Raw genomic sequence first — 24,505 nt, 5'->3', positions numbered from 1 at the left:
AAGCAGTCCATCAAAACAGAATGGGGGTCAGACTGGGTTCCATCCCATCCATTCCTGTGAGTCTACCCCTAAAAAAGGGAGGCACTTGCAATATTAAGAAATACTTGTTGGGTGAAAGTGAACTACATCAGTGACATACAAATGATTTTGGAGAAGTGTGGGAAAGGAAGGGTAAAGTGGATGTTGCTCAGAGGGCAAGGCAAGAAAAATTCCTGAAGAAGTAAGATAGCCAAATTTTCATGATTCCAGGTCAAGCTTCCTGTGGCCAAATACACCACAGCCCAGAAGTCTCGCATGACACCAAAGGGTGAAATCACATCAGTAATGCTGGTTATAATGGGAATATTTTAAGCAGTTCCGGAAAGAACCTTTGGTCTGTCCTTACACTTGGTGACATTCAGTACAATGCCACATGAGAAAGAGAGACAGGTGAAAAAGCACAACCCCAACTATCTAACCACACCGCATACCACTGGGCTCAGCATCAAAAGGAAGCTTCCTTCTCCAGTGAGCTCATTGTGCAAAGACCTCATTTCCTGGATCATCCAAGACAGCAAGGAAATATCAGCGACTCTTAGAGAAGAAAGATTAGATGTGAGTGAAAGTGGTAGATGCTGTCTGACCCCCTGTTCACAGAGCCCCCAGTTCCTTCCTTCCACCACGGAACAGCTCTTTTGCCTCTCAGCTCCCCTGAAGCTTTCTAGCCCATTTCCCCATCCATGGTTTGAAAATGAGTGATGGGGGGTGGGGCACCTGGGTGGCTCAGTGCGTTAAGCCTCTGCCTTCAGCTCAGGTCATGATCTCAGGGTCCTGGGATTGAGCCCCACATCAGACTCTCTGCTCAGCGGGGAGCCTGCTTCCTCCCTCTCTGCCTGTCTCTCTGCCTACTTGTGATCTCTCTCTGTCAAATAAATAAATAAAATATTAAAAAAAAAAAAAAGAGTGATGGGGATTGTTGTCTGAAGATTTTGATATGACAGCCCCAGGATTTGCTGTGTTCCTTTGAAAGATGAAATACTTTAGTTTTTCTTTACTTGGATATACTTCGGCATGATAGCTTTGTCATTGACAGCTTGTAGAGCTATGGGTTTGTTTGTTTGTTTGTTTTTTCCAAACAATACAGGACTGAGAATTGTCCTATATTAACAGTTAAAGGCTACTTAGGGTCAGACCTTGTTTGGGCTTATAAAACTTACAAAAGTGGGCACCTGGGTGGCTCAGTTAGTTAAGCATCTGCCTTCGGCTCAGGTCATGATTTCAGGGTCCTGCGACTGAGTCCTGCATCGGGCTCCCTGCTCAGCAAACAGACAAATATTTCTGTCCTTGGAGGACACGCTAGCTATCCCACTAAATCCGCCCTGTTGAATCACAGTTTTAGAGCAAGTCTTTACTTGAAGAACAAGTCCAGACTTAAAGCAAGTCCAGACCTAAAGAGTTCAAAGACTGATATCAGAACTTGAGATGTGTTGGTCTTCAGTAACCCTGCCCATTGGCTTCTAGAACAATTAACCTCAATTGCCTTTTGCCACCTCTGCATGAATCAAGGGACATGGTCAGACTGGAAGTATCTTTTAGGCTGCCTGTCTTTACAACTCTCTCCTCTCCACGTAGAATTCATTAGACAAGGTTTATCAGGCTGTCAAGGAAGTTTTTCAAGTGAAAGGAAAGCCCGTTTCCATTGGGGAAAGCGAGTACCTCCACAAGGTAATTTCTGCTGTCCCTCTCTCTTAGTTACAGAGATGTGGAATTATAAACCAGAGGAAAGCTGTTTAGCCCACACACACGTGCTCCAACCAAGCACTATAATTAGGCCAGGCAAAACTAAAACCATTGTATTAGTAAGGGTTCTTTTAGTTACAGTGATAATGACTCACTAGAGGCAGCTTTAGACCAGAAAAAAAGGCAGGGTGGGAGACATAATTTAAGTTCATGTGAGAACTGAGCCTCATAGAACCCCCCCCCCCCTTTTTAACACTTATTTACTTGTTATTTTTATTTTTAACTAGGTTTCATTGTGCGCCCAGTATGAACCCCGACGTGGGCCTTGAACTCACAACCCTGAGATCATAAACTGGAACTGAAATCAAGAGTCAGTGGCCCAACCGCCAGGGCCACCCAGGTGCCCCAAGACCCTCTTTGTTTTATAAAAGGTTTTATGAAAGATAGTAAAAAAGCTAATTAAATTAAACAATTATTTGGCAGAATGTTCCTGAAATGATAATGAGGGTCTTATCCCTTCTGTGAGGCCAAAGCCCCCTCCCCCCTCCACTGAGGGACAGTCTCCAGCAACGTCCTCTACCACCAACATTTGCCAGGCTCTCATCTGTCATTCACTGGCAGCTCAGGCCTTGGCATCTCTACCCAAGGCTGGCCCAGGAGAGACTGCTCACTTGGACATAATTACTATCACATGAGACGTGGGTCTCCTAGAGCCCAAGAGGAGGACTGCAGCTAGCCCTCTGGGCAAGGAACGCTGTTGGAGTGCTGTACCTGCTTCATTTCCTTCTTCACAGCCCTACTCGCACCCTCCTAGAAGAGCCTTCTGTATTTCTCCACGTCTCTTGGTAGAATATAGTATTCCCTAGTTCCAGAATTCTCTAGCAGCAGAGTCTGATGGGCAGATTTTGAATTTTGAATCTCTGACAGCAAGAATCCAACTGGGACATCTTGGGCTTTGTCTGCCCTGGTGAAATTAGCTGTGGCCTAGACCAGAACCCTGAGTGGTGGTGGTCAGTGAATTGGGTTGGGAGGTGGGCAGAGAATTAGGGATAGGGTAATGGGCAGTTCTTGGAGGAAGGAACATCTTTATGAGCTGAACACTTCTAGAGAGGGGATCTAATTCCTATGTTTGTTTTGTTTTTTTAAAGATTTTATTCATTTTTTTGTCAGAGAGAGAGCACAAGCATGGGGAGCAGCAGGCAGAGCAGGCAGAGGGAGAAGGAGAAGCAGGCTCCCCGCTGAGCAGGGAGCCCAATGTGGGACTCAATCCCCAGACCTTGGGATCATGATTTGAGCTGAAGGCAGTTACTTAACTAACTGAGCCACCCAGGCATCCCTGCTTTGTTTTTCAGTAAATAAAAGACTATCAAGGAAGGAATATCCTCAACCCTCCTATTATCTCCATGAATAAATCTTTCCTTCTATCTAAAGTAAATACCTGAAAAGAACTTATTATGAAAAACTTTAAACATACAAAAAAGTAGAAATAAGAGGGTGAACCCCTAATTCCCTTCAAGATTCAACAATTATTAAGCTCTCCCACATGTGCTTGTTATATAAGGGCCTATTCAGCCAGAGCGGCACCACCCTGGTTGAACTGCATTTTGTTGTTTATGCAGTAAAACTTAAATTGACCCTGCACCCCCACCCCCACAGGGGAACTTACTTAAAAACAAGTCCCAGAAACCAGTACCAGGTAACAAAGTCCAAGTACAAGGGTGGGTCAGGCCAGGTAGAGGTATTCAATCAGTGGGGGCGCATACTGTCTCCTAGGTACCAAGGAGTATGAGCCCCGCCCTTTGGGCCCCTTTTGGGCACCAATTCTGACCAAGGTGATAGGCTGATTCAAATGTCTACCAGGTTAATTTGTAATTCAATTGGTCACCTAGCATGACTGTGCAGCTTTCTCTGTGTGTTACAATTTCATTGGCCACCTGTGCATGGCCAAGCCCAACCACATGGCCTTTGCTCTATAAAAGCTAGTCTGTGAAACAGAGAGAGGTCGCCCTCTCTGTAAGGGGCGGACCCAACCAGTCCGTTTGACAGTTGGTTTGATTCTTGATGCTTGGCACGAAATAAAGCTTTGCTTGACCTTTGCTTTGTATCAGTCTCTCTCCTTTAATCATGGACCCATTATTGGAGGACCCAACATTGGGGGTCCAACACTTGTAACCCCCTTGCTTTTATTTCTGATTTGTTTTAAAGTAAATCCTCTAAGTTATGTCAGTTTACTCCTATATAATTCAGCATTCATCTTAAAAATATATAGACATTCTCTTACATAACCACAATGCTATTATCAGACTACAAATGTGACAAAAAAATTTTTAAACTCTTTCTAAAACAGTCCAGTTTTTTTAATTAAATGTTTAAAATTAAAGTTAAAATTTTCACAGTTGTCTCCAAGTTATCTTTTTTAGCAGGCATTGTTTGAATCAGTTATGTAAACGAGGTCTGAACATTGCATTTTGTTGTTGGATCTGTTCAGTCTCTCTTTATCTCAGGTAGTCCCCCACGACGTTTAAACCTGCATAATTAATTGACTTGCACAGAAACTGGGTCAGCTGTTCTGTGCTGTTGTTGCACATTTTGGACTTGCCTTTGCCTCCCTGTGGTTTCATTTAACTTGTTCCCCATCTCCACACTTCCCATGAAACAAAGCTACCTGTGGCTTGAGTACACTCCACTCTTTTGATAAGGATATTCCTCGAAGGCTGTATACTTCATTATATGTCACACTGGGTGGCACAGGAGGCCTCAGTTGTACTTGTATGGTGTTAAGATTGTTAAAAACAAACCACAACAAGCCCAACATGGAGTCACTTGTTCTGAGCCCCACATCAGCAACCAAGACTTCACATCGAACCTCATTGCAGTGTCTGCCTCTCCCAGGAATGTGACCTGCAGCCACTTGATCCAGAATTACTTGATCAGTACCAGCGAGGTCATCTGCCTGATAGATCCCCCCACCCCCACCCTACCAGCAGTAGGCCCTAAGATACTTGTAATGTGATAGTATGGTTATCAAACAACAACAACAACAACAAACCCTTCTTACTGCATAATTTTTATCTTTACAAATATTTTAGTTGTAAAACAAATAATATGTTAATAAGAGAAACCAGTGGATACATTTCTTTAAAAGTAAGACGAAAATTCTGTCTTTTCAAAAAAATGTTGTCCCATCTTGAGCAACTAATAGTTTTCCCAATCATTTTGACTTTTTATTTTCTACTTCTAATCTTATCATCTGTGTGGCTCCCAGATATTTTTGCCATGACTCCTTGGCTAAATTGGGAAGTGGGATGCAAGCCCTATGAAATCAAGTTATTCTACAGAAACTTCTTCAGCCTGAACTTAGAAAATTCAAGGACTTCTTGGGCCAGAAGCATATAACATGAAAACTAAAAATGAACAAGCTGCAAACATTTCTAGGAAAAAAGAATTTGTTTTAAAATTTCTGATCTTAGAAGGGACACTTCTAGTATATTTCATCAAGTATGAAAATGGGGGGCCTGGCTGGCTTGGTTGGAGCACACGACTGGATCTCAAGGTTGTACGTTAAAACCCCACATTGGTGTAGAGATTACCTAAAGATAAAATCTTGAAGAAAAGTATTAAAATGGCTATTGATTTAAGATGGCTATAAATTTTTCTCACTTTGAAAAAGTGTCCTTTTAACTATGGTTTTCTTTCTTTTTTTTTTTTAAAGATTTATTTATTTATTTATTTGTCAGAGAAAGAGAGTGAGAGCGAGCACAGGCAGACAGAGTGGAAGGCAGAGGCAGAGGGAGAAGCAGGCTCCCTGCAGAGCAAGGAGCCCGATGTGGGACTCGATCCCAGGACGCTGGGATCATGACCTGAGCCAAAGGCAGCTGCTTAACCAACTGAGCCACCCAGGCGTCCCTTAACTATGGTTTTCAAAGAGTTTTTATTTTAATAAAATGCTTACCAAATTAAAACAAACGCTGTATCATATAATCATTTTTAATAATTTTTTATTTTTTTAAGATTTTATTTGACAGAAAGAGATTGTGTGCAAGCAGGAGGAGCAGCAGAAGGAGATGGAGAAGTGGACTCCTGATGATCCCAGCACCCCAAGACTGTGATCTGAACCAAAGGCAGATGCTTAACCAACTGAGCCACTCAGGCAGCCCTCATATAATAATTTGTTAAAACATCCCCATATTTGGCATTTAGATGGTCTCAGTTATTCACTATTATACATAATGCTGGCATGAAAAACCCCGTACAGGAATCCATTTGGGAAGATGTGCATTGGGGCAATGAAGAACAGAATTAACCACCAAAAGAATCAGGGCCCCAAAGTAGAATAAAGATAGAAACCCTAGCAAGGAAACTGAGGTACCTGACCAGTCCTTGTTGGTCAGCAGCTGATCAGGAAGTGGGGGGCTCAAACCGAGCACCAGGCTGCAAGGGAGATAAACAAGGGTGAGTTTGTTTATTGGTTAGAAGTAGAGTGGAAATGAGGAAGGAAATCCCTGTGTATGAGTTTGAAAGCCACACTGGGAGTTCAAGTGCAAACAAGACGTCATTTCAACAGATGAAAACAAGTCGTACTCCCTACCCACTATACTTTTGGTGTGGTATCCTAATAAACATGCAAAAAAGGTGATAGCAAGAATTTTTAGAAGGTTGAGATTTTAGATTTATAAGAGTAGTGAAGGCTTTACCCAATGTCAGGTAGTTTGGGGTGTTATATTTCTTGACTAATTTAAAATTTAGTCTGTCCAATTTTAGCCACTGGCCCACAGCACCCTTTTTAAGTAGGCAGTGGTGAGAGAGTTCCATAAACATGGTGGTAGCTGGAATTGGTTGACATGTAGGATCTCCTGTAGTGTGCATTTATTAACTGGAAATGTTTATATTAAATCTGGAAAAGTTTGAATCTTGACTCAAAAGATTATTGACTATTTCACAGTGTAAATATTTTTAAGTAGGGAAGGGACATACCTAGTCAACAAATGTTTGTTGACTTGATTTGATTTATTACATTAAAACTGAGAAATTAACTTGAGAAATGAGAACTGAAAAAAGTTTTAAGATGAACTTAGCCTAGAAAGGAAGGAAAATGAAGGTATAAAATTAGGATAAAGGGAAAAAGAATTTTTTAAGAGGACATGAGTAATTATTACAACATTTATATATAAAATGAAAAACTGAAAAAACCTAAATGTCCAAACAATAGAGTGATAGACACAAAAATTTAGGATCTATGATTTTTAAATGTAATTATATAAAGTTATATTTTAGAAAACACTAATTTGAAAAGATCTACGCACTCCTTGTTTATTGCAGAATTATTTACAATAACCAAGATATAGAAGCAACCTAAGTGTCCACTGGCAGATGAATGGATAAAGAAGACGTGGTGTGTATATATACAATGAAAAATTACTCGGTCATAAAGAAGAATGAGATCTTGTCATTGTGACAACGGAGATGGACCTAGAGGATATTATGTTAAGTAAAATAAATTAGAGAAGACAAATACTGTATGATTTCACTGTTATGTGGAATCTAAAAAAGAAATAAACAAAGCAAAAATAAACCTGTAAATACAGAGAATAAACAAGTGGTTGCCGGAGGGGAGGATGGGCAAAATGGGTGAAGGGGAATGGGAGGTAGAGGCTTCTAGTTATGGAATAAATAAGTAACAGGGTGAAAGTACAGGATAGAAAATATAGCCAGTGGTATTGTAACACTGTTGCATTGTGACAGATTGTAGCTACATTTGTAGTGAGCATAGCATAATGTATAGAGTTGTCCAATCACTATTCTGTACACCTGAAACTAATGTAACATTGTGTACCAACTCTACTCCAACCCCCCCACCAAAAAAGTTCTATTTTAATGAATGGGAAGTTGTATGATGTTACCTTAAAAGGAATAATAAATATATATATTCTACAGAGTGATTTCGAACATGTAAAATAAAACATGCACAGGAAAAAAGAATAAAAACATCAATGTGTTATCAATGGTTATTTCTGGGAATTAAATTTTAGATATTTTTCTCTTTATATTTCTTTGTTTTATATTTCTTTGCACATATATTACTTTTGACAAGGGGTAGGAGAGAATTTTTTCCCCTCTTCCTTTTAACCTCTTTTTAGCTCCATAGTATTAGTAAAATCCTTTTTTAGATCTCCATAAATTTCCTGGGTCCCTACTATTCAGTGGACAGATTCTAGAGAAATGATGAGCTCTACCAAAACTAGCATTGAAATGGTTGTCTCTGAGTTAGAGACTTTCATCCACATTTTTCTTTTACTAATTTATTTGTAAATAAATACATTTATAAATAAACAGTTATTGTTTTAATTAAGTAGGCTCCACACCCAATCTTGAACTCGGACTCACAACCCTGAGAGCAAGAGCTGAATGCTCTACCGACTAAGCCAGCCAGGCACCTCTATTTGTTTTGTTTTGTTTCTTTCAATGGATGAGCATAATTATACTAGAGTGAAGGGTTAAGGTTTATAATGCTTACCTTCAAGTAAAGACTCAATAAACATGCCTTCATTTTTATCATGTTTCACATATTTAATAAAATAACCTGACTAGAAACCCAGTGTATTTCAAATGTGCCAACTAAAGGTAAGTATAATATTCTTCTTCATTGTTTCCAGACGCTTAGCAAATTTTGCCATTAGTCCTTCCTTGCCTTGGGTTAATTTATAGATTGGAATTAATTACCAACAATAAGAATATAGATTTTGTTATACATCTTAAACTGTGAAACAAGCTTGGGTTCTCTATTTTTCAGACATCAGGTGGAGGAAGTGTCTTCTTGATGGAAAAAACGTATTCATCTTATCCTAGAGTAAAGAAAATAGTGAAAAAATCAGTAAATTTTTACTTTAGTGAAATGCTCTTTAATCCCAATCCCATTTTAATCTTAATTTGACTTAATGTTCCCAACAGCACTTCATCTGGTAGAGCAGAATATAACAACCACACCCATGTGATCCAGGTAACTAAAGAACCCACTGCTCGGTCTTCCAGACCCTCATTGCTCAGAGTACAGTGTCCTGACCAATAACACTGGCATCACCTGGGAGCTGGTTAGAAATGCAGAATCCTAAGGGATCCTGGGTGGCTCAGTTGGTTAAACACTGATTTCAGCTCAGGTCCTGATCTCATGGATTGTGAGATCAAGTCCTGTGTCAGGCTCCACACTTAGCAGGGAATCTACTTGAGAGTCCCCCTCCTCCTTGCCCTCCGACCTTCCCCCACTTGTATACATGTGTATGTGCACATGCTCTCTCCAATAAGTAAATAGAGCTTTAAAAAAAAAAATGCAAAACCCTGGACCCTACCTGACACCTACTATATCAGAATCTGAATTTTAATAAGATACCATGTCATTTACAGACCCATAAAAGCTTGAGAAATACTGGGCTAGACAACTTCTTTAGTAGTTGTATTATATGCCACAGAAGAAGGAGATGACAGAAGGAAAGGAATAAAACTTATTAGTATGATGAAGACAGTGGCTGCTTTGTAGTTTCTAAGAGAATCATGTTTTAGAACTAAAATTAGATGATTATGATTCTAAATTTTAAATTATTTTATTTAAAATTTAATTTAATAATTATTTAACTTATTTAAAATTTAAATTTTAAATAATGTGTTTTAAATGTCAGGAGAGTCATAACTACAATGACCATGCTATTCATGAGAAAGAGGGAAAAAAAGCTAAAGTGAATAGGAAAAAGATGGCCTGAGGATTGGCTGAGTTATCTAAAGGAAGTATATCTTATGGAAGTTCCTGGAACTATGGTAATCTATGGAAAATCTGTTTTTGAAAGAAACAGTTCTAAGGTGTATGTACAATATATGCAACTTTTCACGACTGACACACTAAAATCAATAGGTTCCATTGCTTTTCCCTCTATTGTTTACATTCTGTTTCATTTAGCAGACTTGGGTAGGGAAAGCCTTATACTTCTGGGGAGGGAGAGATTTATGTGGGTCAGCAGCAAGACGACTCTGAAGGTATAGTAGGCATCCAACATACGCTCCTTGGTTCCTCATTCATTGGTCCTTCTCATGACAACAAGTGACCAAGTTCCTGCTCGGCCAGGCACCATGCTACGTTCATGGTGGTGAATGAAAGAGACACAGTTCATGCTTTCCTAGAGTTTCTGATCATGTATGAATTACTGCTGATGAATGTTGTAAAATTCTCTGTGGAATGTGTTCATCTACGGTATTTCTGTGCCTCTCATCTACCTTTTTTATTGATAACGAGAAAAGTCTAATTCTTCATTATCAGTCTGATTCATGTAGATTGATCAGTTGTGATTGGTATAGCATATGGTAGGAGTTCATACAGCAAAATGTAGCTGATAACTAACAGATACGAAGCTAAGATACATAACCATAGCAGTTATATATTATAACATGATCACTGTTGGGGCACCTGGGTGTCTCAGTTGGTTAAGCGTCCCACTCTTGGTTTCAGCTCAGGTCATGATCTCAGGGTCGTGAGATCAAGCCCTGTGTCAGCCCCATGCTGTGTGTGGAGTCTGCTTAAAATCCTCTCTTCCCTTCTCCCTAGCCCCCACCACTCACACGCCTATGTTCTCTCTCTCTCTCAAAAAAAAGTTTATAACATGATCACTGTAAGTGCTTGACATGGGCTGTAGATAGAGGCCTGGAGGCTGCTAAGAAGTTACTGTGGGTGAGTAAAAATGAGTGGGAGCAATGAACAAGTCTCTCCTACACTGTATGGGTGAAAATAATGCAATTATGGTCAAAGTCAAACACACATTTTTAAAAAATCATATGTTCACACCTGATGAATTCAGTCATCAATTAGACTTTAATGTCTTCACATGAAGGTAATTTGTTCTTCAAACCAGTTTTATAATATGGCATTTAGAAAATCATTCATTTTAAAAATAAATAACTTTGGGAGTTATCTTGGATTGATGGATTTACACACTATAATTAGAACCTGACAAATTGGGTGGAAAGTTGAAATAAACAGCCCCCAATGGGCAAGAGGCCCAGACTTGAGTTGAATCAACCATTACTTCAGGACACTGCTCTCTTTGTGGATTTTGAGTTTAGTCATCTCCCAGGATCATTCTAACCCCACGTCCCCTCAGCCCTGGCCTTTGTGTGGGTTTAACTATCACCCCCACTGGTTCCGCCCTTGTTGTCCAGTGACTAGAAGTTACTGGAAATTAAGAGAATCATCTCAGAAGCCAGCAGCACACAGGTTTATTGTTCTGCTCTCACCACCTCCTGGACACAGGATCTTGAGTAATGTAATGTTTCTGTGCCTCAGTTTCCTCACTGGGAAAATGGAGATTAAAACTCCCATCTTATGCGATCATGTGAATTACATATTACATGAAACACTGAGTGTTGTGCGCGGCACATGGTAAATGGTGGCTTCTACTACTTTATCATAGACCCCAAATCTCCATACTGGTTCCTTTTTGCTACATGTATCCCTCTGGTAACAAATTTTTGTTTTGTTTTGTTTTGTTTTCTTTCTTTCACCATGTTACTCAGTCTCTCAGTGACTATATTTTCTCCCTACTGAATTCAGATCTTAGAGGCTGCCTCCCAGGAGACCCTTCTCCTTTGTGGCACTTTTTCTGTGCTCTCACCCCACTCTAGGTTCAGCAGACCCCCCAACTCTTGGGCACGGTTTGGCTCATAGAGGCAATCCTATCAGTGGTTAAAAGCCACTGGAGACTGGCTGTCTGGGTTCCAATCTCAGAAGGTCCACTCATGGGCTGAGTGGCTCTCAGTCAATTATTCAGCCATGCTGTGCCTCCATTTCCTAATCTAAAAAACTGAATTCTACCTGTTTCACATGATTCTTGTTAAGATTAAAGTGAAGGTTACACATGAAGAATCTAGAAAAATAAGTGTGATACAGCATTTGCTATTACGAGTCAATTCTTGGGTGAAATTACCCAACCATGGGTGGCATTTACCCACTTCTCTCTTCTCATCCTAGGGTGACCTCCTAATTGCAGAACTAGTTTTAGGATTCATATACCCTATTTCAGGTCCCTAGGGTATCTGGACACTGCTGGTGTTTCCATGCCAAGATGCCAAGATGCCCACGTTCTCCACATTCTACCATCAATTTCCAGGCAAACACTGGTTATGATAGTGAGTGGTTAGTAATATTTTGCTCCAACCTTTATGTCTGTGAGGACCAGTGAGTCAGGCCCACCTGGGTGGCCTTTATGTTAAATAGGGAAAAACTCGGGGAGCCAGGCAAAGTAGTTGCCTGATTCTTCCTTAATTCCCTTATCTCCCTTTCCTCATTTCCACCGTGAAGCAAAGATCTGGAAAAAAGGGGACAGTGCAAGATTCCTCCCGACCCAGGCTGGCTGTGTGCCAGAAAGTCCACCCAGGCTGGCTGTGTGCCAGAAAGGCTTCGTGCATAAAAAGTAGAGTCCAGGGACACCTGGGTGGCTCAGTTGGTTGGACGACTGCCTTCGGCTCAGGTCATGATCCTGGAGTCCCGGGATCGAGTCCCGCATCGGGCTCCAGCTCCATGGGGAGTCTGCTTCTCTCTCTGACCTTCTCCTCATTCATGCTCTCTCTCACTGTCTCTCTCTCAAGTAAATAAATAAAATCTTTAAAAAAAAAAAAAAAAGTAGAGTCCAGTGTAACTCAAGAGTATGAACTTCTATTGTATCCATGGGGGGATTTGCCCAGCTTAACTATTAACTGTTTAAGTTCCATAATGGGGTAGTGTGGCTAAGCCAAAAGTAACTCAGGAGAAGCAAATCAAAACAAGATTGCATTTCAGGGTGCCTGGGGAGCTCTGTCAATTAAGGCTCTGCCTTCATCTCAGGTCATGATCTCAGGGTCCTGGGATCAAGCCTCAGGTCAGGCTCTCTGCTCAGTGGGGAGTCTGCTTCTCCCTCTCTGTCTGTGCTCTCTCTCAAATAAATAAATAAAATCTTAAAAAAAAAAAAAAAAGGTGGGGGTGTGCCTCGGTAGCTTAGTCTTTTAAGCATCTGCGTTCAGCTCAGGTCATGATCCCAGGGTTCTGGGATCGAGTCCTGCTTCGGTCTGCCTGCTCAGTGGGAGCCTTGCTTCTTCCCATCCCACTCCCCCTGCTTGTGTTCCCTCTCTCGCTGTGTCTCTCTTTGTCAAAGAAATAAATAAAAATCTTAAAAAAAAAAAAAAAAGAAAAAGATTGCATCTTGATTGAAAACTTGAAATAGGGGCGCCTGGGTGGCTCAGTTGGTTAAGCGACTGCCTTCGGCTCAGGTCTTGATCCTGGAGTCCTGGGATCGAGTCCCACATCAGACTCCCTGCTCGGCAGGGAGTCTTCTTCTCCCCCTGATCTCTTTCCTCTCATGATCTCTCTCTCTCTCTCTGTCTCTCAAATAAATAAATAAAATCATTAAAAAAAAAAACTTGAAATAAAGCATCCACCACTGAGCTGTGAACTAATCAGCACACTTGGGGCTTTCAGCAGAAGTCAAGAGTATCAGGATCTTACTTCTCAGCCCTCCGTGCCTTGAATAGTACTTGGCTTGCGGCAGCAAACTGTTTCTGCTCGTAGGTCCCAGCTTCAAGCCTCCCAACGGGAGATTTCTTTTAATGCTCCAAATCCCTTCCAGGGCCACTGTCAATATTTTCAGAAGCAAGATGACAATTATTAGCTGGGTTTCTTTTTAGGACATCTTTTAGAAGTATTTACTCGATGATTATCTTTGCAGCCATTTGGTTGGAGCTTAATTTTGTTTGATTAATCAAACTACCCAAGGTCTTTAGTATTTGTTTCATCTCTTATTCCAGGTCATTCAATTACTCTCATAGGCAGTTAAACCTCTACAGTGCTGGGAAGCAAGGGCAAAAATGAACTATTGGGATTTCATCAAGATCAAAAGCTTTTGCACAGCAAAGGAAACAGTTAATAAAATCAAAAGACAACTGACAGAATGGGAGAAGATATTTGCAAACGACATATCAGATAAAGGACTAGTGTCCAGAATCTATAAAGAACTTAGCAAACTCAACACCCAAAGAACAAATAATCCAATCAAGAAATGGGCAGAGGACATGAACAGACATTTCTGCAAAGAAGACATCCAGATGGCCAACAGACACATGAAAAAGTGCTCCATATCACTGGGCATCTGGGAAATACAAATCAAAACCACAATGAGGTATCACCTCACACCAGTCAGAATGGCTAAAATCAACAAATCAGGAAATGACAGATGCTGGCGAGGATGCAGAGAAAAGGGAACCCTCCTACACTGTTGGTGGGAATGCAAGCTGGTGCAATCACTCTGGAAAACAGCATGGAGGTTCCTCAAAATGTTGAAAATAGAACTGCCCTATGACCCAGCAATAGCACTACTGGGTATTTACCCTAAAGATACAAACGTAGTGATCCAAAGGGGCACGTGCACCCGAATGTTTATAGCAGCAATGTCCACAATAGCCAAACTATGGAAAGAACCTAGATGTCCATCAACAGATGAATGGATCAAGAAGATGTGGTATATATACACAATGGAATACTATGCAGCCATCAAAAGAAATGAAATCTTGCCATTTGCGACAACATGGATGGAACTAGAGCGTATCATGCTTAGCGAAATAAGTCAAGCGGAGAAAGACAACTATCATATGATCTCCCTGATATGAGGAAGTGGTGATGCAACATGGGGGCTTAAGTGGATAGAAGAAGAATCAATGAAACAAGATGGAATTAGGAGGAAGACAAACCATAAGTGACTCTTAATCTCACAAAACAAACTGAGGGTTGCTGGGGGGAGGGAGGTTGGGAGAAGGGGGTGGGATTATGGACATTGGGGAGGGTATGTGCTTTGGTGAGTGCTGTGAAGTGTGTAAACCTGGTGATTCACAGACCTGTACCCCTGGGGATAAAAATATATGTTTATAAAAAATAAAAAATTTGAAAAAAATGTTAAAAATAAATAAATAAATAAATAAATAAATAATGTGCAAAAAAAAAAAAAAAAAAACTCTATAGTGCTATTAGATCATTTAGCTGGCCCCTGAAGACAGAGGTGAGAAGTCAATATAGAAACACATACACCGACACACAAAAGGATTGAAAATAGACTAGTTAATACAGACACTTCATGGGGTCTGCCCTATCTGCTTCTGATTTAATTCATCCAAATACAAATATCCAAAGATAATATAGCCCAAAGTTACCATATTAATTTAGCAAATACTTACAACAATCTTCTAAAAAATTGACCTAGATGCTACTTAATCGCCCCTTGAATGAAAACAACAAGCTCACTGGAAACACCATAGACTAATATTCCAGATGCAATGTCTACTCACTGAAACAAAGCAAATCGTCATCTTAACTCCTGATGCCATTTAGTAAGTACTGTCTTAGTGATCTGATTTGCACCCAAGTGTCCTCCATATCTTAAAAGCACTTGAGAGTCAGTCAACAAGCCTCTGGTGAAAAATCTGTCTTGTGAAAAACAGTGACCCAGCTCAAGTAAGGTTATTCAAGTTAGTTAAATATGTTGTTTTTACCATTTCTGAAGCTGCAAATTATAATACCCAAATTATAACGCCCAAATATAATATCCACAGATCCGAGGTTGCCTACTGATATTCACGCTAACGTCTGATTCTTCCCTAAAGATTCTGGACCCTGTAGTGATTAGGGGCACGGTGTTTGGGTTTAGAAGGAATCTGGGTTTCTATCTTTGCTTCATCACCTGCCAGTAATATGGCTTTGGATAAGTTAGTGAACCCAATGTGTCTCTGTTTCCTCAACTTTGAAATGGGGATAATGTCTAGCTCGAAGAATTATTACAGGATTTGGATGAAATAGATTTACAGTTCTTTGCACTCAGTAAATGGTAGCTATTATTTTTACAAGGACAATGATTTTCCTGTCCCAAGCACAGACTCAGATTCTGTTTCGATGAGCTGATTGACCACGTGGAATGTCAATACTTGCCTCTCCCTCCCCACTCCTGAACGAAGTAGCTGAAGGTATCTGGCCAAGCTTGTTTCTTCCCCCACCCTCAAAGACCTTCAAGGAAGACTCCACAGTCTCCTTCTGTCAAAACCTTACAAAGTTTGGGGGACGCCTGGGTGGCTCAGTGGGTTAAGCAGCTGCCTGTATCACACAGCTTTCATGAGGATTTGTAGTAAGCAAAATAAAGACCCTGTCCTCATGCATCTTATGTTCTTGTGGGACAGATAGTCAATAAAGAATATACAGACACGGGTGCCTAGGTGGCTCAGTGGGTTAAAGCCTCTGCCTTCGGCTCAGGGCATGATCCCAGGGTCCTGGGATCGAGCCCCACATCAGGCTCTCTGCTCAGCAGGGAGCCTGCTTCCCCTTCTCTCTCTGCCTGCCTCTCTGCCTACTTGTGATCTCTATCTGTCAAATAAATAAATAAAATCTTTAAAAAAAAGAATTTACAGACACATATGTAACTTCAGGAGGTGATTTTTAAAAAGCAGAAAGAAGAAAGTTGTATAAAAGATTAGAGAGTAATTGAGAGAGTAGGTAGTTTCTACTTTAACCTGGTAGAGAGGTTACTTCTGAGAAGGTGGCATTTCAGCTGAAACTTGAAGGAAGAGGGAAAAAGACAATTGATGGTTTAGGGGAAGTTCAAAGTTTCTGAGGTGAAAATGGGTTTGGTATGATCCAGAACATCAAGGAAAGCCGTATGGCTAAAGTGAAGTGGGAAAGTGTGGGAGCTGAGTTCAGAAAGGTGAGCAGACCATACAAGGGGCCTGAAATCTAGCCTAAGAATCATAAGGAGCCATTGGAGGGTCTTGAACATGGAGGTGGTGGACAATGACTTATGTTGTAAGAGATCCTTTTGGGTTCTCTGCAGAGAATGCACTGTGGGGACAGCAGTAGAAGGTGCTAGAGGATGCTACTACTGAGCTTGTAAGTGATGATGGCGGCTTGGACAAGGCTTTAGTTGGGCAGCTTTGCAATGTATTTCCATTCAGATTCAATAGGATGAGCTGAGGACTGGATCTGAAGTATGAAGATTTGACTTTCAAGTGTTTGGTGTAAGCAACAGAGTGAATGGCGATGCCATTTCCTGAGATGAGAAAAAGCTGTTGAAGAGTGGTATAGAATAGAGTTCCATTCTGGACATGTTCAGTGCAAGAGACCTAGTAGACACACAGGTGGGAAGTTAAACAGGCTTTTGGGATTCGATAGGGAAAGCAGAGGCTAGAGAGAGAAATTTTAGCCATTGGCACACAGGACTAGATGTGATCACTCAGGGAGTGAATATAGATGGAGAGAAGGACCTATGGCTGAGCTTCGAAAAGTTTAGAGGTGAGGAGGAGAGAGAGCCAGCAAAGACGATGGGGAGTCATACCAGCAAAACCGGGAGGCTGAACAATGCTGACCTCCAGGCTAAAGTGCTCCCAAAGGGAAGGATATGTCAGGGGATACAGAGAAGTTGAGTTTGATGAGTTTCTGGATTGTATTAGACTCTCAAGATCATTGGATTTGACCTTCAAGAGAAGGTCATTCACCATCTGGAAAAGAACAGTTTCATGGAAAAGAACAGGCTCATGGAAACCAAAGCCTATTTGCAATGGGTGAAAGAGTAAACAAGAAGTGGAGAAGTGGAGACAATGGGTCTAGTGTACTTAGCCTTGACATCCAGGAAGCGAGGCTGTCGGAGCCATACAAGTCCCTAAAATTTTTATGCAGAATTCTGCATGTATGTGACAAGCTGTGTTCCCCAGAAAGAGAAGCCCCAGCTCTCAGCGTATATGAAGCCCCAGCTCTCAGCATATATTTAAAGGAGTATGTCACAAGAAAATCCTGCAATAGAAAGTTCAGTGGCTCACCCAGAGCTGCCAATGCCCGGAGAGTAAGCAGAAGGCATGGCACCCCCTCTAGAGGCTGGATTCCTGTTGTACCAAGCGCACGGGGCGTCCGGCCATTTTAATTTTTTTTAAGAACAGAAAAAGAAAAACAAATCAGTAGCTTGTTTTCCGTAAGTAAAGCCCCTTTAAAATTTAACCTTACAGAATCCACTCTCAGCTTTGAAGGATTTTCTAGGCTAAAAGAGCACCTCTGTGCGACCTCTGGTGGAGATTATGAGAACGCAGCCCAAGCATTTCCATTTTACATGAAGGACATTTAAAAAGGTTGCTTAGAAAAATGGATTTTTATAATCACTTAGATTATCTCACAGTTAAATGCATCCAATAAGAATAATACATCATTGGGTGCCTGGGTGGCTCAGTGGGTTAAGCCGCTGCCTTCGGCTCAGGTCATGATCTCAGGGTCCTGGGATCGAGTCCCGCATCGGGCTCTCTGCTCAGCAGGGAGCCTGCTTCCTCCTCTCTCTCTCTCTCTGCCTGCCTCTCTGCCTACTTGTGATCTCTATCTGTCAAATAAATAAAAATCTAACTGTTATATAAGTTATAAAAATTTTAAGTGTATAAATGAAAGAAACCCCAGAATAGAATAGCACGAGACTTCAAATTTTTTCTAACCACTAGGGGAATAGTGGCTCAGTCCTTTAAGCCTCTGACTCTTGACTTCAGTGTGGGTTTTGGTCTCAGGGTTGTGAGTTCAAGTCCTGCATTGGGCTCCACAGTGTGGAGCCTATTTAAAAAAAAAAAAAAAAAGAGTCTGTGAGGGATTCTGGGCTTTTAGAGCATGTCTTCTCAAATGAACTATCAATGCCTAGAGAGATAACCCATAAACTATATGTATGTACAGTAAAATCCTTGGATGATTTGACCTATGTAAATGACTTTGATTCTTCTGGGTCAGTGATCTTCAAATCGAGTTCCTGGCCCATCAGCCCCAAAATCTACTGGAAACTTGGTAGAAATGCAAATTGCTGACCTCCTACCCAGGAATTACTGAGCCAGGAACTCTAGAGATGGGTACCAGCAGCCTGCTTTGAACAGATTCCTGGGTAATTCTGATGAAATCTAAACTCTGGGAACCACTGTTCTTGGTCACACTCATATTGATAAAGATTAAAGATGTTACTGTGCTTTTCTTGGAAAAAATTCTACTTCTCATTAAATAGAAATAACTCCGCCAAAAATGTGGGACAGCAATGTAGATATTGATACTTAGGCAATTTTTTTTGTAAAAATAAGCTTATTTGGACACAGGCAAAATAAGTGTGAAATTAATTCAAGAATTTCCCAAGGATCCATTTTTCTTTTGATAGCCATGGTTTTGTAATAAATAAAATAATCACTCTACCATTAAATAGGTAATTTCGTATTGATTTCATAAGTACACTTTGTCTGTCACAGAGATTACCTGCAGGTGGATTTTTAATGTGGCATTCATCTCTTTTAATATACAGTTCTTCTTCTAGTACTTCCTTAATTCTCTTATGTGGCTCAGAATACAAGAATTTCTTCCCTGTAAACACATTAATAAAATTGATTATTCATCATAAATATTATACCAAACTTTCCATTATACCTACATGAATCATTATTTCTCAAAAAGATACATGCATCCATACAGCTGATTCACCCTAAGACTCTATTTTGAAAAGATCCCTTTTTGGTTCTTTTGGGACCTTATACTTTCACATAATTCCTGAACTTTTGTGGTTAAGTTTCAGCACCTCTTTTAGGTTTTAGAAAGAAATATAGGGAGTTTTCTTCCTTAGCTTCAAGAAAACTCAATTATTCAATAAATCCTTATTAAAGACCTACTCAGTGCCAGGCATTGGGCTAGGGGCAGAGGACAAGCAATGAATAAGACAGATACGCCTATGGAGCTTACAATCCTGCTACATAACACAGGACAACCTCAGTCTTATTTAATCATCATTTTGAGAGGTAAATGTGAGCTGTAGTAGTGAATTGCTTATGGACATATGACTTTTTCCTAGCCTCTAAGCCTGGCCCTGTAGGACATCACTGCTACTGTAGAGGACCAGCTTATTTGTTCTAAGTACCTTAGCAATATCTCACTCCATTGTTGGCCCTCTGTTCTTTCCCACACCAAAGCCTATGTACATTCTATTTTGTGCCTGAACTGCCTTTCTCCTAATATTTTTGCCTGGGTAACTTCTACTCAAATTTCCAGTGTAGGCTTAAAGCTCAGTTCTTTGGGGATGCTTTCCCTGACTGTACAACGTACCTGGATACTTTTTTTGCATAAGACTCTCTTTTTTTCTTTCATTTCATTTATTGCAATTTATAAATGGCTTCATTTGCTTGATATGCCCCTATTTATGTAACTATTACTTGAATCTATGTCTTCCTTATCAGACCATAAATACGATATAGCAGGGAAGTTTTCTGATCAGCTCATCAGAATCCTAGGACAGAATCTGGTGAATGCAGCCTTGTGAATGTCAGGGAACCAGTATTTCTAATCTTGGCACTCAAAAGCTCAGTGCAAGGAACCATGGAAAACCTAACCAACCCAAGATGTTAGCTATTTCAGATGTGATCATTTTTCCCAGACTAACCAATAAAGAACACAGCTGAATAGATTTGACTTGTGTATGGACTGGCCCAAACAGGGTAAGAGACCACTGCCTCTGGTTGTGGTCCTGGGTCACTCCTGGTCATGAAGACTCAAACACACCCTCAGATATGAACAAGGTAGAATTAGATACTTTCTGCCTCTCATTTTTGTTTCCCAAAACTTAGGAGTCATATGAATGTAAGGTGGGAGTTAGCTTTGATCGTAAGATAGAAAAGTTTTAAGAAACATGGCTAAGAGGGGCACCTGGGTGGCTCAGTGGGTTAAGCTGCTGCCTTCGGCTCAGGTCATGATCTCAGGGTCCGGGGATCGAGTCCCGCATTGGGCTCTCTGCTCAGGAGGGAGCCTGCTTCCCTCTCTCTCTCTGCCTGCCTCTCTGTCTACTTGTGATTTCTGTCAAATAAATAAATAAATAAAATCTTTTTTAAAAAAAAGAAACATGGCTAAGAGGGAAGAAAATTCTGTCATAGCTCAGTAGAACAGATGAGATCGCCTGCTCTAAGTTCAGTCTCTTGACGAATTTCAGCCCTGCTGCTACAAGAATTTACAGAGGAAATCACTAAAGGTTTTGAGGAACCGAGAAAAATTAGAACAGCAAAGAGCTTAGTATAAGCAAATATTCCCCATTCCAAAAAGGAAAGAAAAAAGGATGGAATTGAGGAAGGAAGGAGAGAAGGAAGGAAGAGAGAGAGGAAGGAAGGCAAGAAAAGTAAGGAGAGAAGAGGGGAAAAAAGAAAAAACTTCTACAAACTCTAACATAGCAGCCTATGTTGATCTTCACCAACATTTTGAGTGGGTTAGCCAACAGATGGCTTGTGAGTATAGCTAATGAGGAACAGTAATTACTAAGTGTTGAGAACTACTAAGAACAATATTATTCCAGATTAAACTGGTTTTTTTTTTGTTAAGAGCTGGTAATAACTGCTGTAATCTATTGAATGCTACTATACATATATTATTAGTATATTACATTTATTATTTCTCTTTCTCAAAATGACTCTATGGGCATGTATAATTATTCCTATTCTATAGTTGAGCAAAGTGACTCTCACAAAACTATTCATACAAATTAAAAGTCATGCCTACCTAACTCTCCCCAACCCAAGGTACTAAACTAGCCAGAGTAGGAAGTTGTCGTAGCCACAGTGTAGCTGCATCTCAGCAAGGCATTTTATAAAGTGTATTTGTGGGAGGCAGAATGCCCACCCTGAGGATACTGAATGCGTATGTATATATATCCATATATCCATATTACAAACGTTTATACATTTTATATTTTATTATATATAAATTTCGTACAGATATTTACAACTACATTCACACGTTTTTCTTTCTTTCTTTCTTTTTTTTTTTTTAAGATTTTATTTATTTATTTGACAGACAGAGATCACAAGTAGGCAGAGAGGCAGGCAGAGAGAGAGAGAGAGAGGGAAGCAGGATCCCTGCGGAGCAGAGAGCCCGATGCGGGGTTCGATCCCAGGACCCCGAGATCATGACCGGAGCCGAAGGCAGCAGTCCAAACCACTGAGCCACCCAGGCGCCCCACACGTTTTTCTTTCAATACCCTCCAGGCCGATGCCGCTCTATCAGGCTGGAGGCCTACCTGGGCCCAGGTAGCCTTTTGAGAAGGCCCTTCAGCCCTTCAGCCAGTCGCACTCCCGATCTCCCCTCCCGGTTCCCCTTTCCAGCGTTCCACGCGTCCCGCGTCTCCGCGGGCAGAGTGCGCGAGCGGAGGGGAACTCACACTGTCCGCAGGGGTCCTGGGGGCCAACCCCGCCGCCGCCGCCGCCGCCGCCGCCGCCGCCGCTGCCGGGCTCCCCGCGCGCCCCGCGCCCCAGCCCCGCGGGCTGCAGAGGCTGCTCCCCGTCGCAGCCCGCCTCCGGCGCCGCCACCGCGGTCACCACCGCCGCTTCCTCCCGTCTCATGCCGCGGGGGCCTTGCTCGAAGCCCGGGGCCCGCTGGCCTTCTCTGCTCCGCCGCGGGCTGCCTGGGAACGCCCGGCGTCGCGGGTTGCCGTAGCGACCGCAGATCCTCGTTTCCCCAGACGCTCTCTGCTCGCCTCCCCCAAGGGTCCCGCGCGCCCAGGACGGCGGTGAAGTTACGCGGCTGCCATCACCTCCCGACCAACACAGCCGAATCTCATGGTTGTTTCTCACCCCAGCGTCGCAGGAGTTGCTTTCCTATTCCCGGGCAGGGAAACCGAGATTCCGAAAAGCTAAGGAGATTACCCAAGGTCCCAGGGCCCAAGAACAGCTCGCCACCCCGCACAGGTAGGGGTGGGTGAGGGCAGGCACCAGACAGGTGAGTTCAAGGTGAGGTCGCTAGTCCCACGCAGCGCTGCGCTCGTGTCCCGCTCCCTGCTACTTACAACGTGATCCAATAAATGAATGCTGAGGTCCCAAACTTTTGGATTACGTTGCTTTTAAACAACTCTTATTTTCAAGCACTTTTGTATTCACGAGCTATTTCAATCTATATATAATGACTAATTTTACAGAGGAGAAAAATCAAATTCAGAAAAGTTTGATTTGAGTAGCAAGTGGGAAAATCTACAGCTTTAGTTGGAGCATGACTTTGCTGTTGTTCTCTTTTTGCCATCATTAAAAAGTAAATTAGGGCGTGTTAATTTCCTGAAGGCCCCGTGTGCATTATTTTACAGAGTCGTAGCTCTACAAACTCGTAACCAAATACAGGGGACCCCATCTGCCTCCATTTCATCCCAGAAGCAACCACTTTCACCCCAAGAGGGTGAAATTTACAACCATGTAATGAAATGTTTGCTTTGATGTTTTATGTTTTTCAGTCTTAGGTATCATATATTGACTTCCTACTTTGAAAGAAAAAGATTTAGCGCTCCTTCATTATCCTCACCTCACGTGTACTTACTGCCCCTCTCAAACTCCTAATATAATATAAATATTACTACCACTATGTGAACTCTAGTCATAGTGGAGCTATGTAATATCCTATGGTCACTTTTCCTGTCTGCATAACCTTTTAACTTTCTGGAGTTAATAACTGTCTGGGTTTTTAATATGCATGTCTTTTAATGTTCTTATCACTAATGAATTCCCGAACCCTTCCTCCTTGCTTATATGTCTCTCTTCCTTATATTCCTGTCTTATATGTCTATTAATACATTAAAAATGAGAGGAATTCTGCCAATTTTATCTTTTTTTAGAAAGTCCTGGGCTGGCGTGCTTGGGTGGCTCAGTTCTGTTGGTTAAGCATGAGTCTCCTGGTTTCAGCTCAGGTCATGATCTCAGGGTGGTGAGAATGAGCCCCCTAAGGGGCTCTGCACTCATGGCGGAGACTACTTCAGATTCTCTCTCCCTTTGCCCCTCCAGCTTGTGCATTCTCTCACACGTGCCCTCTCTTAAATAAATTTAAAAAATGAAACAAAACAAAACAAACAACTTGCTGGGCTGGTCACTCTCTAGACCTGTGATTGTGCAGCTGTTGTCTAGGGATTATTTCCCTCTGCAACCATGGCTCTCTCATGCATGGGATCCCTAGATTTGTGTATCTATTTTTTTCTCTTTCTTGGTATACTTACATTTTTGGTGAAGTCTAGCTCCATTGACAAATGATATATGGGAGTGTCTTTATTTTACTCTCTACTAATGTGGAAGTTGGGCTGGGTAAATTGATTTTACCCATTGGTAAAATCATTGGAAATGATTTTTCCTCGGAATTTTAAGATCATTGTATCACTGTCTTTGGGCATCCCGTGTTACCCTAGAGAATTCTGCTGCCATTCTAGTCCTTGCCCCTGGTTCAGGCCTCTTTTTCTTTTTTCCTTTCTAGAAAGGTGGAGGATCATCTCTTTGTCCTCATTGTTCTCAAATTTCCTGAGGATACATCTCAATATGCATAAGTTTTTCATCTATTTTGCTGAACACTCAACAGATCATTTCAATCTAGAATTCATGTCCTTTGGTTTAGAGAACTTGCCTTGAATTATTTTATTGTAATTTCTTTTTTTTCTCTGTTCTTTCTGGAACTCCTGTTATTTGTATGTTAGAGTTTTGATTTGTCCTATAATATTCTGGCTTATTTTTCCTATCTTATGTCTATTTTGACACTGTTTTCTAGGAGAATTCCTCAATATTATTTTCTAAATTCTATTTTTCACTTCTATCACATTTTTAATTTCTCAAAGTTCTCTGAATATTCCTTTCTATAAAACATGTTGGCCTTATATCATGGGTACAATATCTTATGTCCCTGAAGATATTAATGATGTATTTCATTTCCAGCATTCTTTTCTCCTTGTACAACTGCTGCTTCTGCCAAATT

At 41.2% G+C, this 24,505-nt stretch overlaps 1 protein-coding gene across 1 annotated transcript; it reads right to left on the bottom strand.

Moving 5' to 3' along the window:
- Positions 1 to 8,199: 8,199 nt before the first annotated feature.
- On the bottom strand, positions 8,200 to 22,552 carry C1H11orf97 (chromosome 1 C11orf97 homolog). Its single transcript, XM_059391764.1, has 4 exons — positions 21,951 to 22,552; positions 19,019 to 19,123; positions 13,235 to 13,360; positions 8,200 to 8,561 (listed from the first exon to the last, which is right to left on the bottom strand). Exons 1-4 carry the CDS (start codon positions 22,129 to 22,131, stop codon positions 8,557 to 8,559), a joined length of 417 nt encoding a protein of 138 aa, XP_059247747.1. The 5' UTR covers positions 22,132 to 22,552; the 3' UTR covers positions 8,200 to 8,556.
- Between the last annotated feature and the right edge of the window lie 1,953 nt (positions 22,553 to 24,505).

The sequence above is a fragment of the Mustela nigripes genome, chromosome 1 (assembly GCF_022355385.1).
Source record: "Mustela nigripes isolate SB6536 chromosome 1, MUSNIG.SB6536, whole genome shotgun sequence".
Lineage (NCBI taxonomy): Eukaryota > Metazoa > Chordata > Mammalia > Carnivora > Mustelidae > Mustela > Mustela nigripes.
Note: the sequence above shows the minus strand (reverse complement) of the source record. Positions and strands in the feature narration are given on the sequence as shown.

Excerpts from the sequence above, each read along its gene's own strand:
- C1H11orf97 (XM_059391764.1), bottom strand. The coding sequence starts at position 22,131 with ATGAGACGGGAGGAAGCGGCGGTGGTGACCGCGGTGGCGGCGCCGGAG. Across the intron at positions 19,124-21,950 it reads CCAGGACCCCTGCGGACAGT|GGAAGAAATTCTTGTATTCT; the intron begins GTGAGTTCCCCT and ends ATGTGTTTACAG. Across the intron at positions 13,361-19,018 it reads CATTAAAAATCCACCTGCAG|TGGCCCTGGAAGGGATTTGG; the intron begins GTAATCTCTGTG and ends AAATATTGACAG.